The 11,714-nt window shown below is 33.3% G+C and overlaps 1 protein-coding gene across 1 annotated transcript; it reads left to right on the forward strand.

Annotated features, from left to right (window-relative positions):
* Positions 1 to 9,931: 9,931 nt before the first annotated feature.
* LOC145033593 (basic helix-loop-helix (bHLH) DNA-binding superfamily protein) lies at positions 9,932 to 11,240 on the forward strand. The gene is made up of 2 exons (XM_078982179.1): positions 9,932 to 10,938; positions 11,047 to 11,240. The coding sequence occupies exon 1, from the start codon at positions 9,984 to 9,986 to the stop codon at positions 10,920 to 10,922; it is 939 nt and encodes a 312-aa protein (XP_078838305.1). The 5' UTR covers positions 9,932 to 9,983; the 3' UTR covers positions 10,923 to 10,938; positions 11,047 to 11,240.
* Positions 11,241 to 11,714: the final 474 nt, after the last annotated feature.

The following is an 11,714-nucleotide window of genomic DNA, read 5'->3' on the forward strand; positions in this document are numbered from 1 at the left end:
TAGAAAAAACATAACTTCCTCATACGAAGTCAGATTTGGACGTTCTTTTTATGCACACTCTAGGTTTAACATATTCTAAGACTTTCATTTAGATCTCTAATGCCAAATATCTCTTTAATGTAAATTCACTATTTACGTTGCGTTGTGTCATGCCGGTTCTGTCGCGAAACTTCGACAGGTCATAACTTATTTGTTATAACTCAGATTTCGGCATTCTTTATATGTATGGAATCCTTATAACATATAATACAACTTAGTTAAAATTATTCCTTCTAAATAATCTTCCATCAAAAATCATTTTTGACACTCATTGTCTCTAAATTGACTAGCCCTGATCTACAGGCATTACATTTTCACATTAGGTAAGGTCTTAAAGTAAACTTCCACAAATCGAGCCTATATGGAATTGGTGTGACAGACTCGAAATTAAGTGATCAAGCACATGTCCTTGGTTGTATCAAGGGATCCTTTCCGTTTACTTATTTGGGTGTTCTGGTAGTGGCAAACATGTCTTAAAAAACACTGGCGACTAATAACTGAAAATTTTCAGGCAAGATTGTCGATTTGGAAATCAAAACTTTCTCACTTGGAGGACTACTAACACCCATTAAATTTTCTCTCGATATTTTACCTACATTATACTTATCATTATTTAAAGCACCTATTGGTGTGATAGATGTTCTCGAAAAACTTAGAAGACGTTTCATGTGGGTGTGGTAATGACACAAAATCAAAGATTCATTGGGTATCGTGGTAGAAGGTAATTGTTGCAAAAAAGGAAGGGGTTGGAGTTGGTTCGTTAAAAGCACAAAACTAATCACTACTCACGAAATGGCTATGGCGATTAAGAACAGACCATAAAAGCTTATGGAAAATTTGCATCATTAATATACAAATTCTGACGAGGAAACCGGTTACATGCATTGCAAAAAAAAGCGATTGCAGGTATTTGGTGCAGCGTCTCGAATGCTGTCAAGGAGGTGCAAGTGAGTAATTAAAACATGTTTTCGCTAATTCCAGGCTCAAACACAAAAATCCTTTTTTGCTTAGACTGTTGGTGTAGTATAGAGCGATTTAAAGACAAATTCCCTTTATTATATGAGCTGGAATGAGTGAAAAAATGTTATGTTACTAAACAAATTTCCAACTCAAGCTTTAAATGGAGATGGAAGACAACACTTCGTGGATCTAATGTTTTAAATGATTCTTGGACTTATGCTTGTTGATTACCAACATTAAGCTATCACCTGTGACCCTAGGATTTCGATTCAATCTCAATGTAAATGGCATATAAAGTGTTAATATATTAAGAAGGCATCTAGAGTTCTAGACTCAACATCAGCCTCTCATACATGAGTGATTATTAATGGGCGAAAGTGATTCCTCTTAAATTAGATGCTTTCTATGGATGGCTGTATTAGGAAGATTTCCTGTTGCATTAAATTTGATTAGTAGGGACATAAGTGTCTAATCCAGCTTATGCCATTTGTGTGAGTCTGAACTAGAATCGGTGGATCATGTTCTAATACAATGCAAAGTTGCAATAGAGACTACAAATTAGATTCTCAATTGGTGTGCTATTCCTAGTAAACAATTCTCTAACATGAAAGAATATATCGACATTGTTGCTTCATGGGCCAACCGTCCAAGAAAAAAGTGGATTATCACATTAATCTTCTACTGTATGGCGTGGTACATTTGGAAGGCAAGAAACCAAAAGGTGTTCAAAATATTGGAAATGACTCCATCAAAGATTGTGAAAGATATCATCTCTCCTTCGTATTCATGGTATAAGTAATGTGGATCTATGCAATGTGGTAGATGGTTTGAATAGAATATTTTTCCTTTTAGTCTTTGTTAATTTGTACTTATTTGAACACCTTGTAATTGCCCCAATCTAGTTATTTGCTAATTGTGTGGCCTTTATATTTCAATATATTGTCGTTTCCAATAATAATAATAATAATAAAATAATTTAAGCATATTTAGTTTATTCTTGAAATCGACTATAACATTATAATTATTCATCTCATAACCATTTAACGACTTTATCAAAACATTCAAGTTGAACCAAGAATGAGAGAATTTAAAATCGGATATGCCGAAGTCAACATTCTGTTCTTTCAAATGCGTCATACAATTATCTGACAAATTCTGTCAAGGCCCGGCCCAAGGAGTGGGGCAGGCTGGCCCACGGCCCGTAAAATTATTATTCTTATAATATTATAATCGGAGGAGTAATCGGCCAATTCGGCGAGTTTTACAATATTGGATAAGACTAGTATTAATCTTATACATATATATAACAATTATTCTTATAATATTATAATAATATAAGGGTTGAATTTTAAACTTGTAAAATTCTAGGGTTTAAAATTTAAATATTTCAAAATTAAACTTTTTAATCAAAATTTAAATTCCAAAACTTGAGGGTAAGTTTTGAAACTTTTCAACAACTTTCTAGATCAAAATTCAAATAATATAATTAAATAAATAATTGGTGATTATCTAATTTTGACCTAATCCATTTTCATGGAAATATAATTCTTTCCAATAATTCAAATAATTAAAGTTGATCATATAAGGCTATAATTATCTAATTAAGTGACAATTATCTTCTATTTTGATAAGGATAATCACATCATATTAATAAAATTCGGATTTTATCAATCAAAAACGTTTTTGGTAATTATCCCAAGTCAAAATATGCCAAAATCCCGAAATTCCTTCTGTCTGACTCTCCGACTCGCCGAGTCACCATCTGGAATCGTCGAGTTCATTAGGTGACTCGACGAGTTTGTCAGGCAGAAAACAAAAATTTCGATTTCAAACAATGAATAACCATACAATTAGGGGTTGCAACTCTCAACCCAACCCGTAACCTGACACTAACCCAACCGACAATAGACGGGTTTGGGTTGAGATTTTTGACCCGCCAACCGACTAACCCGTTTATTTCATGGGTTGGGTTGGGTTATATGTTTGTGTTTGCGGGTCAACCCGTCAACTCGTATATATATATATATATATATATATATATATATATATATATATATATATATATATATATATTACATTTATAAAATGATATATTTAATTATTAATGAAATTTAATTTCCATCCGTATTCGTAATATTCTGTATCGTTGTATTCCTTCCATATTCATATGTGACTAATCTGCATTTTCGATTCATTAATAAAAAAATACATGTCGTTATTTTCACGAGTCACGAACGAAGAACACATCCACTTTCTATGAATGTTTTCATTTTATATTTTTATTTTGATGTTATTGACTTTATGAATTTATGTTGAAAACTTTTTTTTATTAAACAAGTTATATGGGTTGGGTCTGACATTAACTTGTGAACCCGCGGACCCATATACTTAAACGGGTTATATGGGTTGGGTTGGCTTGAGGTTTCTAACCCACCAACATGTGACCTGCCAACCCGTCAACCCATATATTATATGGGTTAGGTTGAGTTTATGTTATTGACTTTATGAGTTTATATTTTTATTTTGATGTTATTGACTTTATGAATTTATGTTGAAAACTTTTTTTATTAAACAAGTTATATGGGTTGGGTCTGACATTAACTTGTGAACTCGCGGACCCATATACTTAAACGGGTTATATGGGTTAAGTTGGGTTGAGGTTTCTAACCCACCAACCCGTGACCTGCCAACCCATCAACCCATATGTTATATGGGTTAGGTTGAGTTTATGTTTTTTGACCCGACAACCCATCAACCTGTGACCCGTCAACCCGAACCCAACCCAATTGACAGGCCTACATATAATGCATCAAATACAATAAAAACCAAGCAAGGCTCTGATATCACTGATAGGTTTTGAGCAATACATCAATCCTATGGTGCACATGTAAACCCTAAAGCTTTGGATCTAGGTTTCTCTATTGTACATGCAAATTATCCAAAGCTTACAAACCCTAGATCTAGCATACAAATTCCGAAAATATCAAATAAAACAAGTTTAAATGATTGCCTTGATTGTGTATATTGAAGATCTTGAGCTTTTGAGAACCTTAGCACCTCAAATGTTGTGCCTCTAATAGATCATAAACACCAAAGCAAGTTGGAAGACAATAGAGAAAGAGGGGAAGGCTTGAAATCGACTCTAAAAATTCTTAGGGTTTCTCGTAGCCGATTTCTGAAGCCCTAGGAGTCTTTATATAGTGGAGTTGTTAGGGTTTCGATCAAAACCCTAATTGGATAGCTTAGGCCTTAAGCAGTCCAAATGAACCTTCCAGAACAAGGCCTGGATGAAATCTATGTGGGCTTCCACCTTGATTTCGTCCACCCCCTTCTAAGAGATCCTCAACCTTTTAATCCAACTATCTTATAATTAAAATTCCAGCCCCTAGGTTCAATTAATATCTTTTGATCACAAAAATTAATTTCTTAATTAATTCTTGATCAATATTAACTAACCAATATGATTTTTCTTTTAATATATTATTTATATAATATATTAATAAACCAGAATATCCTCTTTCTTCACTAATCAACCAGTCAAGTTGCTCCGGTGAAGGCAACCTAAAATGATCATACTACAACCAGGTCAAGTACATACCAAATATAGTTATGGACTTAGACACTAATCCAACATAAACACCCTAGAAAATCCAACACTTACAACTAGTTATTGCCAACATAAGCTACACATAACTACAACATATTATAATTTGAAGAACTCTATCACTAGATATCAACATTACCATATCCTATATGCACCACCATAGTAACCACGACAATAACTTCTCTTAAAGAACTTTATCAACAACATTTTCTTTGACAAATGGGATGATATGCAATCCCTTGAGAAGAATATTTCAAGTATGAAATGTTTTAAATGAAATTTTTTTTGCAGGAGCACACAACATGCAACGACTATGAAATCAACCTCCAAACCAACTACATAAAACATGACTAGGGGTAACATATCTAAGGGAAAATCAACCACCAAGTTGTAACTTTGACTTTATTTGAATCCAAAAACCTCATCAGATCAAAACTGAAATATAACCTAACAAGTAACAATCACTATGATGAAAAGGGGCTATAAAATAAGTAGTAGAATCGACAAAATCAAGTCGATTTTTTTTATGGATAGAGTGACACCAATCGAGGCTAAAATTAATCTGTATCGATCCACAAAAATGTTTACTTTCACCACCGTGCTTGAATGCTTGTCCGGGATTGGGATTGAACCAAAATAATCGAGTTTTAGGGAGAGAAAAAAAACTTACCAAGAGTCGTATTGTCGATGAGGGACCTGGAGGGCTTCGCTTCCGGTGGCGATGGCGGCACTAGAAAAAGAGTCAGCCGACTGGTTCTAGACCACAGATGGAGTGGGTGAGGGAACATCATGTGTATTGAAAGAGAAAAGAGAAAGTGGGGCTGAAATATCAAGTGCAAACCTGCAGAAGATGCCAGGGGCGATGCAGCTGGACCCAGAGACGAAGGCGCCACAAGCGAAGCCGAGGGCGCCGATAGCAGAGGGGATAGGTTCTGCGGTAGATTGGAGTGGAGGAGAGGCGTCGTTGATGGTTGGGAGCGAAAAAAGAAGTTGTGTTGTTAAATAGAAGAGAATACGTCGTAGGCAAAACAGGAAACACGCATCTCCTTATTTTTTCAGATACAATCACATGTATGAGAAATTAAGAGGTGTTTTTTAATTTAAGAGGCAAAAAATAAGATGCTATCAAACACTCTACATATAAATTTTTAAAAGACACTCTTAAACTTTCAATTTAGAGGTAAACAAATAGCCATTTAGACTATTATACCATTTCAAATCAACATTTAGATCTTTTGTACATTTTGTACCTTAGGTTTGTAGTTTCTAGCTTGTTCCATATTCTACCCCAATTTTCTATTTTCATTACTTATGTTATACTTTTTGAAATCCACATTTACCCGGTTTGCTACTTTGCATTTATTCCAATTTTGTTTAATTCCTTTTTATTTCGGTTTTACTTTTATGACATTTAACCCTTGAAATTAATTTAAATGTCAAATTAACTCATATAATACCTTATTTTATCGTAATTGTCATAATTGAGAAATTTTAATTATTTATAGTTATATGTAACATTTAATAATATCTCCCATCCCATTTATGGTAGTTACAATTCTTTTCCATTTAGAATGATTCTTTCCTTGAAATCTCTATGTTTTTTAGATAAGGATATCACCCTCCTATATTATTTTCAACATCTATATCTCTTTTAATTTGTAAAATAATGATATTTATAATTAATAGTTAAGATTAAATACTAAAGTCATAGTTTCTTATAATATCAAGTCATATATACCCATACTTTCTACAGATTCTTTCCTAAAATTATTTTTTTATTTTATGTTTTATATAAAAATATATTTATATAACTACTTATATAACACATAGTATCTAGTTTAGTTGGATAGAAATTTTTATTCATTAAAGTGCTTGCGTTCAAGTTTATCATTATCATTTGTTTTTCAAAATTTATTTAAATTTGTCGAATTAGTGTTAATAGAAGTTTTTTTGTCACATAACAGTAATAAATTTATAGTATTTGGTTCATGTCTTATGAAAAAAGAAATTTGTAAATGTAGTTCACCTTCTATACATGATACATGCATATTAGTTTCTTCAATACCCAACAAACTAATAAAATGTTCCCCACATAAGCCATTGTTGCAATCACGCTCATCACCATCCCAGATATAACGAGCATTAATATAGATGACTTTCATTGAAAACCATATTGTACTAGATTTTGTTAATTAACCTTTTTAAATCTTTAATACTTCCAGTAGCAATAGTTAGTGTAAAAAAGTTGTCATATAAGAGTTTTTCTTTGTTCAGTATTTGCCTTGATGAGGATGATATTATTGGCACACACTTTTGCATCTCTAAATTTGTAAATCCCGGAAGGTACACTAGAGAAACAACTTGATTCGAACATTTCATTGCCTCCTATCTTTTAATCATCACAAACATAAATACTCGGCTCAAAAAAAGTATTTTATTGCTAAAGAGCAACTTGCTTCATATAAACTATGTCACACATCCTCATGCACAACCCCATCAAAATAATCAACAACCATAGGAACTTCAAACTAAATGTTAACTTCTTGAACAAGCGTGGCAGCTTTAATGATTTACATATGTATTTATGAAATTTTCCTAGTTAACCTTATGTTACTCACTAGACTATTAAAGTTCAACATATTACATTAAAAAACACTTGTTCAAAATAGTTAGACTATGTAACAGACACTTGCTCTCTACTCTCTGTTATGAACTGTGATAGCCCTTATACTTATTTTATAACCTATCAATTTGGTTGTGAATTTTATTTTCGCATTCCAAATTGGTTCAACTTGTGAATTGTTAACTTTTTTAGTTATATCATAATGTGAAGTGTGAAGTCAGTTGATAATGTGATTTTTTTAAACGTTTTCCTTGTTATTGGTAAAGGCTTTGTAGGTTTTTTATTTTATTTTATTTATTTTATTCTTTTTTTAAATGGAATGGAAGATTAGACTTTACCCAACTCCATTATTTTGACACAATCGGATCATCTCATATACATGATCGATACTGTCTCCCACGGAAAAAATTCATGTATATATTGATTTACATGCTTAGTCTTTAAAACACAAATTATAAAAACCTATTTCATTACCCATTTAAAAACAAAGAAAATGTTTATACAAAGTAAAGAAAAAAACATAGTTGCATCTGTCAATTGAAAAAAAAAAAAAAAAAAAAAAAACTTAATAATTTCTATTAACAAAGACTTTGTAGAGTTGAATCTTGAATAGTGAATCTCCATGACGCTTAGAGTTAGGGGTTATATGGTAAATAAAAAATACCAAGGGATGTAAATGAAAATAGTAGTGGCAGAACAAGAAAACGTGTATCGTATCCGTACGGAAGTACGATAATACCCGTGCCAATCCCCTGCTCCGTCATCAGTGTTTACTTGCACCCTATTTCCCGGAAATGTCAAATATACCCTCCACTACACTATTTATTTATTTATTTATTTATTTTATTTTTTTTTTTTTTTGAAACGGCAAATATAACCTACTCCTACACTACCCTTTTTAATCATTTTAGTAATTTTACTTTCAACTTTAAAAAAAAATACACATTTATTTCTATAATTTAATATAATTTGTTTTACAACTCCCGGTATTTAAATAATATATTGAATCGAATATCACAAATTCATCATAAGAACATTACTTATCCAAATGGGGCAAAACTGTAAATGAACAAACTGCTTGTACGTTTGTTAGCTGCCATAAAACGTTAGCGCAGCTATCTGTTGCGCCAAGCCGACAAACTCCCGCCGCATGTGCTAACACACAAGTGATCTCCAGCTGTCCGATTTAATCCAACGGCTCTAACAAAAAGTTGGCAAGTATTATCTAGTTTTGTTTTTTGTTTCCGTTCACCTGAACAAAAAATAAGACAAACAGTAGACAAAGAGGACTGCAGTGGCAACAGCCAGTTGTCGGTAAACAGAATCCGGATTACAGCCAATCACCGGTCGCCGCATAACATGAATCAAGGAAGATACCCTTATAATCTATCCGGTTTTGCCACGTACACATTCCCCGTTGTAACAAATTTTATACTACTGTTAACTATTTATGATTATATGCAAAACTGACCCCTTTCAATGGTTTCCAAAATAAACTGAAAACTATAACTAGTTTCGTTTTGTCCAAATTCTTTAGCTTACTTCTCTAACATATATTGGCTGTAGTCGAATGTCGACATCTTTTGTATATCGATTAGGATTGGATATTTTACTTTGTTATGGAAACATTCATTTTAAAAAATTTCAAATATGTTTTGTAAAATTACACAAAAGTGATTTTTGACAAAATAGCCCATTTTGGCTGAAAATTGGTGTTTTAATAACATATACTAAGAGATTGTAGTATTTTTTTGAATCGATCAATTCAATGATGTATTAAGAGTTAAGACATTCTATTTATTGTAACTATAGAGAATCTTCTTATTGTGTTGTGTCAAATAGCTACATGCACTTAAAAAAAAAAAACAATACTTTAATCTATGTTAATATTTATTTTATAATTATAATATATATCGTAATTATCAGTAATTTACAATATGGGTTTGAATATCGAGAATAATGTTATTCTATTATCTAGTCAAATTTTAATTTAATCTAGTTAATTGTTTAAATATAAAGTTTTATAATAAATATTTATTTAATTTAATCTTAAAAGGACAAATATGGAGGATGAGCAAATACAAACAAACTATAAAAGAACGAAAGGAAATATTATGCCTAAAAGAATGTCAAAATCAAACGTTGACAAGCATTGATGAAACTTGATACTTCATTTATGATAGAGTAACAATGTAATTTATAGGAAATCAAAATCTTATGTTTTAAAATGAATAAATATATAATTTATTTGTAGACCACATGATATTTTCAATTTCATATTTCCTATATGATTTAAAGATTTTGAAATGTTAGTTGATAGTTGATACTGCACTTCTAGTAGTGTTGAGTTTTTTTTTTTTTAATTTAAGTTTTTTTTACTTTAGTGTTAAATAGATATTAAAAGAAGAAAATCAAAATTTTGTAGTTTGGTTAAGTTCATTTATAGTAATTAATTAAGCTAGAGATAGTTACATTCATGATTATGATTCTAACCAAAACCGAAAAGAGTGAAAGTCTGTGAATATTCATTTTTTACTATGAGACTAGAGTTGTCACAGAATATAAAGAAGTGATTAAATTGAACATATTAATATCTTTTGGGACTAATTCCATAAATTTCTATTTATATAAATATGCCCCCTCACACGCAAGCTGCAAGCATGCATATCGTTTCATAATCTCTCTCTCTCTCTCTCTCTCTCTCTCTCTCTCTCTCTCTCTCTCTCTCTCTCTCTCTCTCTCTCTCCCCGGTAGGCTATGGAGGGAGGTTTTCAATCCCTGCTACTCGCCGGAAAATATGGAGTCGGTGATGATAATTTTTCAGCTCTTGCAAATTCCGACGAGGCATACTTCAACAGAGACCTGAGTTTTCAGTCTTTCAATTTCGACAAATCAATGCTTTCGTTGATGCACTATCCGTACGGTTCATCAACACCAGACGCTAATCTTCAGAGTAGGAAAATCGGTGAATGTTCGAAGGAAAAGAGCAAATGGAGGTGCGTCGAGAGGGAGGAGAAACCTAAAAGGGTGAAAAATGAACCTTCAATGGAGCAATTCAACTTTAGTCCGGCGATTATGTACGGTCAATTACCGGAGCTCCAATCAGTGGAACAAATGAGGCAAACGGCCGAGAGGCGTTTCAAACAGTCGTATTCGCCAATAGCAACTACTACCAATCTGCACATGCTCGAACCAACATTGTCGCCGTTTCAATTGACTCCGAACTACATCACTCCGGTGCCGCTGCGACAGACAAAACCTCCTATCCCTCCTCCGGCGAAGTTTTCTAATCGAGAGCAGGCGCGTAGGCGACGTAATACGCTCAGCGACAAGACGCGGACCTTACAGAAGGTGCTTCCATGGGACAAGAAGATGGACACCGCTACGACCTACGAAGAAACCTACAAGTACATTAAGTTTCTCCAAGCTCAGATCTCTGCTCTTGAATCAATGCCTGTTGCTTCTACTTCCTCCTCACCTCTCGGATCTGAAAACCCTAGGCAGATGATGAATCAATACGGCGGATTGGGGAAATTGAACAGACAACAACTGTTGGAGGTTCTAGTTAACTCTCCCTCTGCACAGACGGCATTGTATTCCAAAGGTTGCTGCATTTACTCGTTGGAACAGTTGATTTTGTTCAAAGACATCTCCGAGAAGAATTTCTTCCTCTCCGGTTCTTCTGTTTTCTCTTGAATCTCTCATTTTCAAGGTAATTTTCCGATAATTAATTGGTTCTCTCTGTTTAATCTCGTTAAAATTCTTCATTATTTTTACTTTCGAATCAATCTAAACCTCTGGTTTTCCATTTCTATTACAGAATCCAATCATCCGTTTTGGTTGTCATTTGCAATTATCCGGCTCCGGCAGCAGGGTGGAGGTCAGATTAGGAGTAGTTTGGTTGTTTCTTATGATCAGATTGGGAGTTTTAGCTGTAAAAAAGAGTATGCATGAAGTCTCAGTTTAACAGTTTTTGTAATCATTACCTTTAGACTTTTTGTGTAATTTCTTGAAATGGACCCCGAATTAAAAATCAGATCAAGATTTCCATTTTATCATATTTCATTTCATGAAGTCGTACTATTGATGTTGATATTGATATTGTATGGTCAACTGATAGAGTCTTACAGGAGACGCTAGGCTTCGGAATTGAATGGAATGATTCCTCTCCCTTGGTTGCCTTCACTGCCCGTGAATCCCTTCTCTTTTTCTATTCCAGTAGTCTTATGCGGTCTGGTCTGTCCATTAGTTGCTTAACTCATAGTAGTTAGGAGGTTGTTGTCCTAATGAGTGTAGCGGAGTGCTCCCTATCCTATTACTCATCTATAGGGCTATCACCCTAGCTTTCCCTGTCTCTGCCTTTCTTTCCTAGTCCTGAGTTTTTCTTCTTGACTATTGCGGGTTTGACACTATTCAATACTAAATATCTACTCGTGGAGGGAGGGGAGGCAATAGATTCATCTTAGGCGGGAAAAGAGATATTCAGAA

The sequence above is a fragment of the Lactuca saligna genome, chromosome 3, assembly GCF_052625555.1.
Source record: "Lactuca saligna cultivar CGN05327 chromosome 3, ASM5262555v1, whole genome shotgun sequence".
NCBI classification, from domain to species: Eukaryota; Viridiplantae; Streptophyta; class Magnoliopsida; order Asterales; family Asteraceae; genus Lactuca; species Lactuca saligna.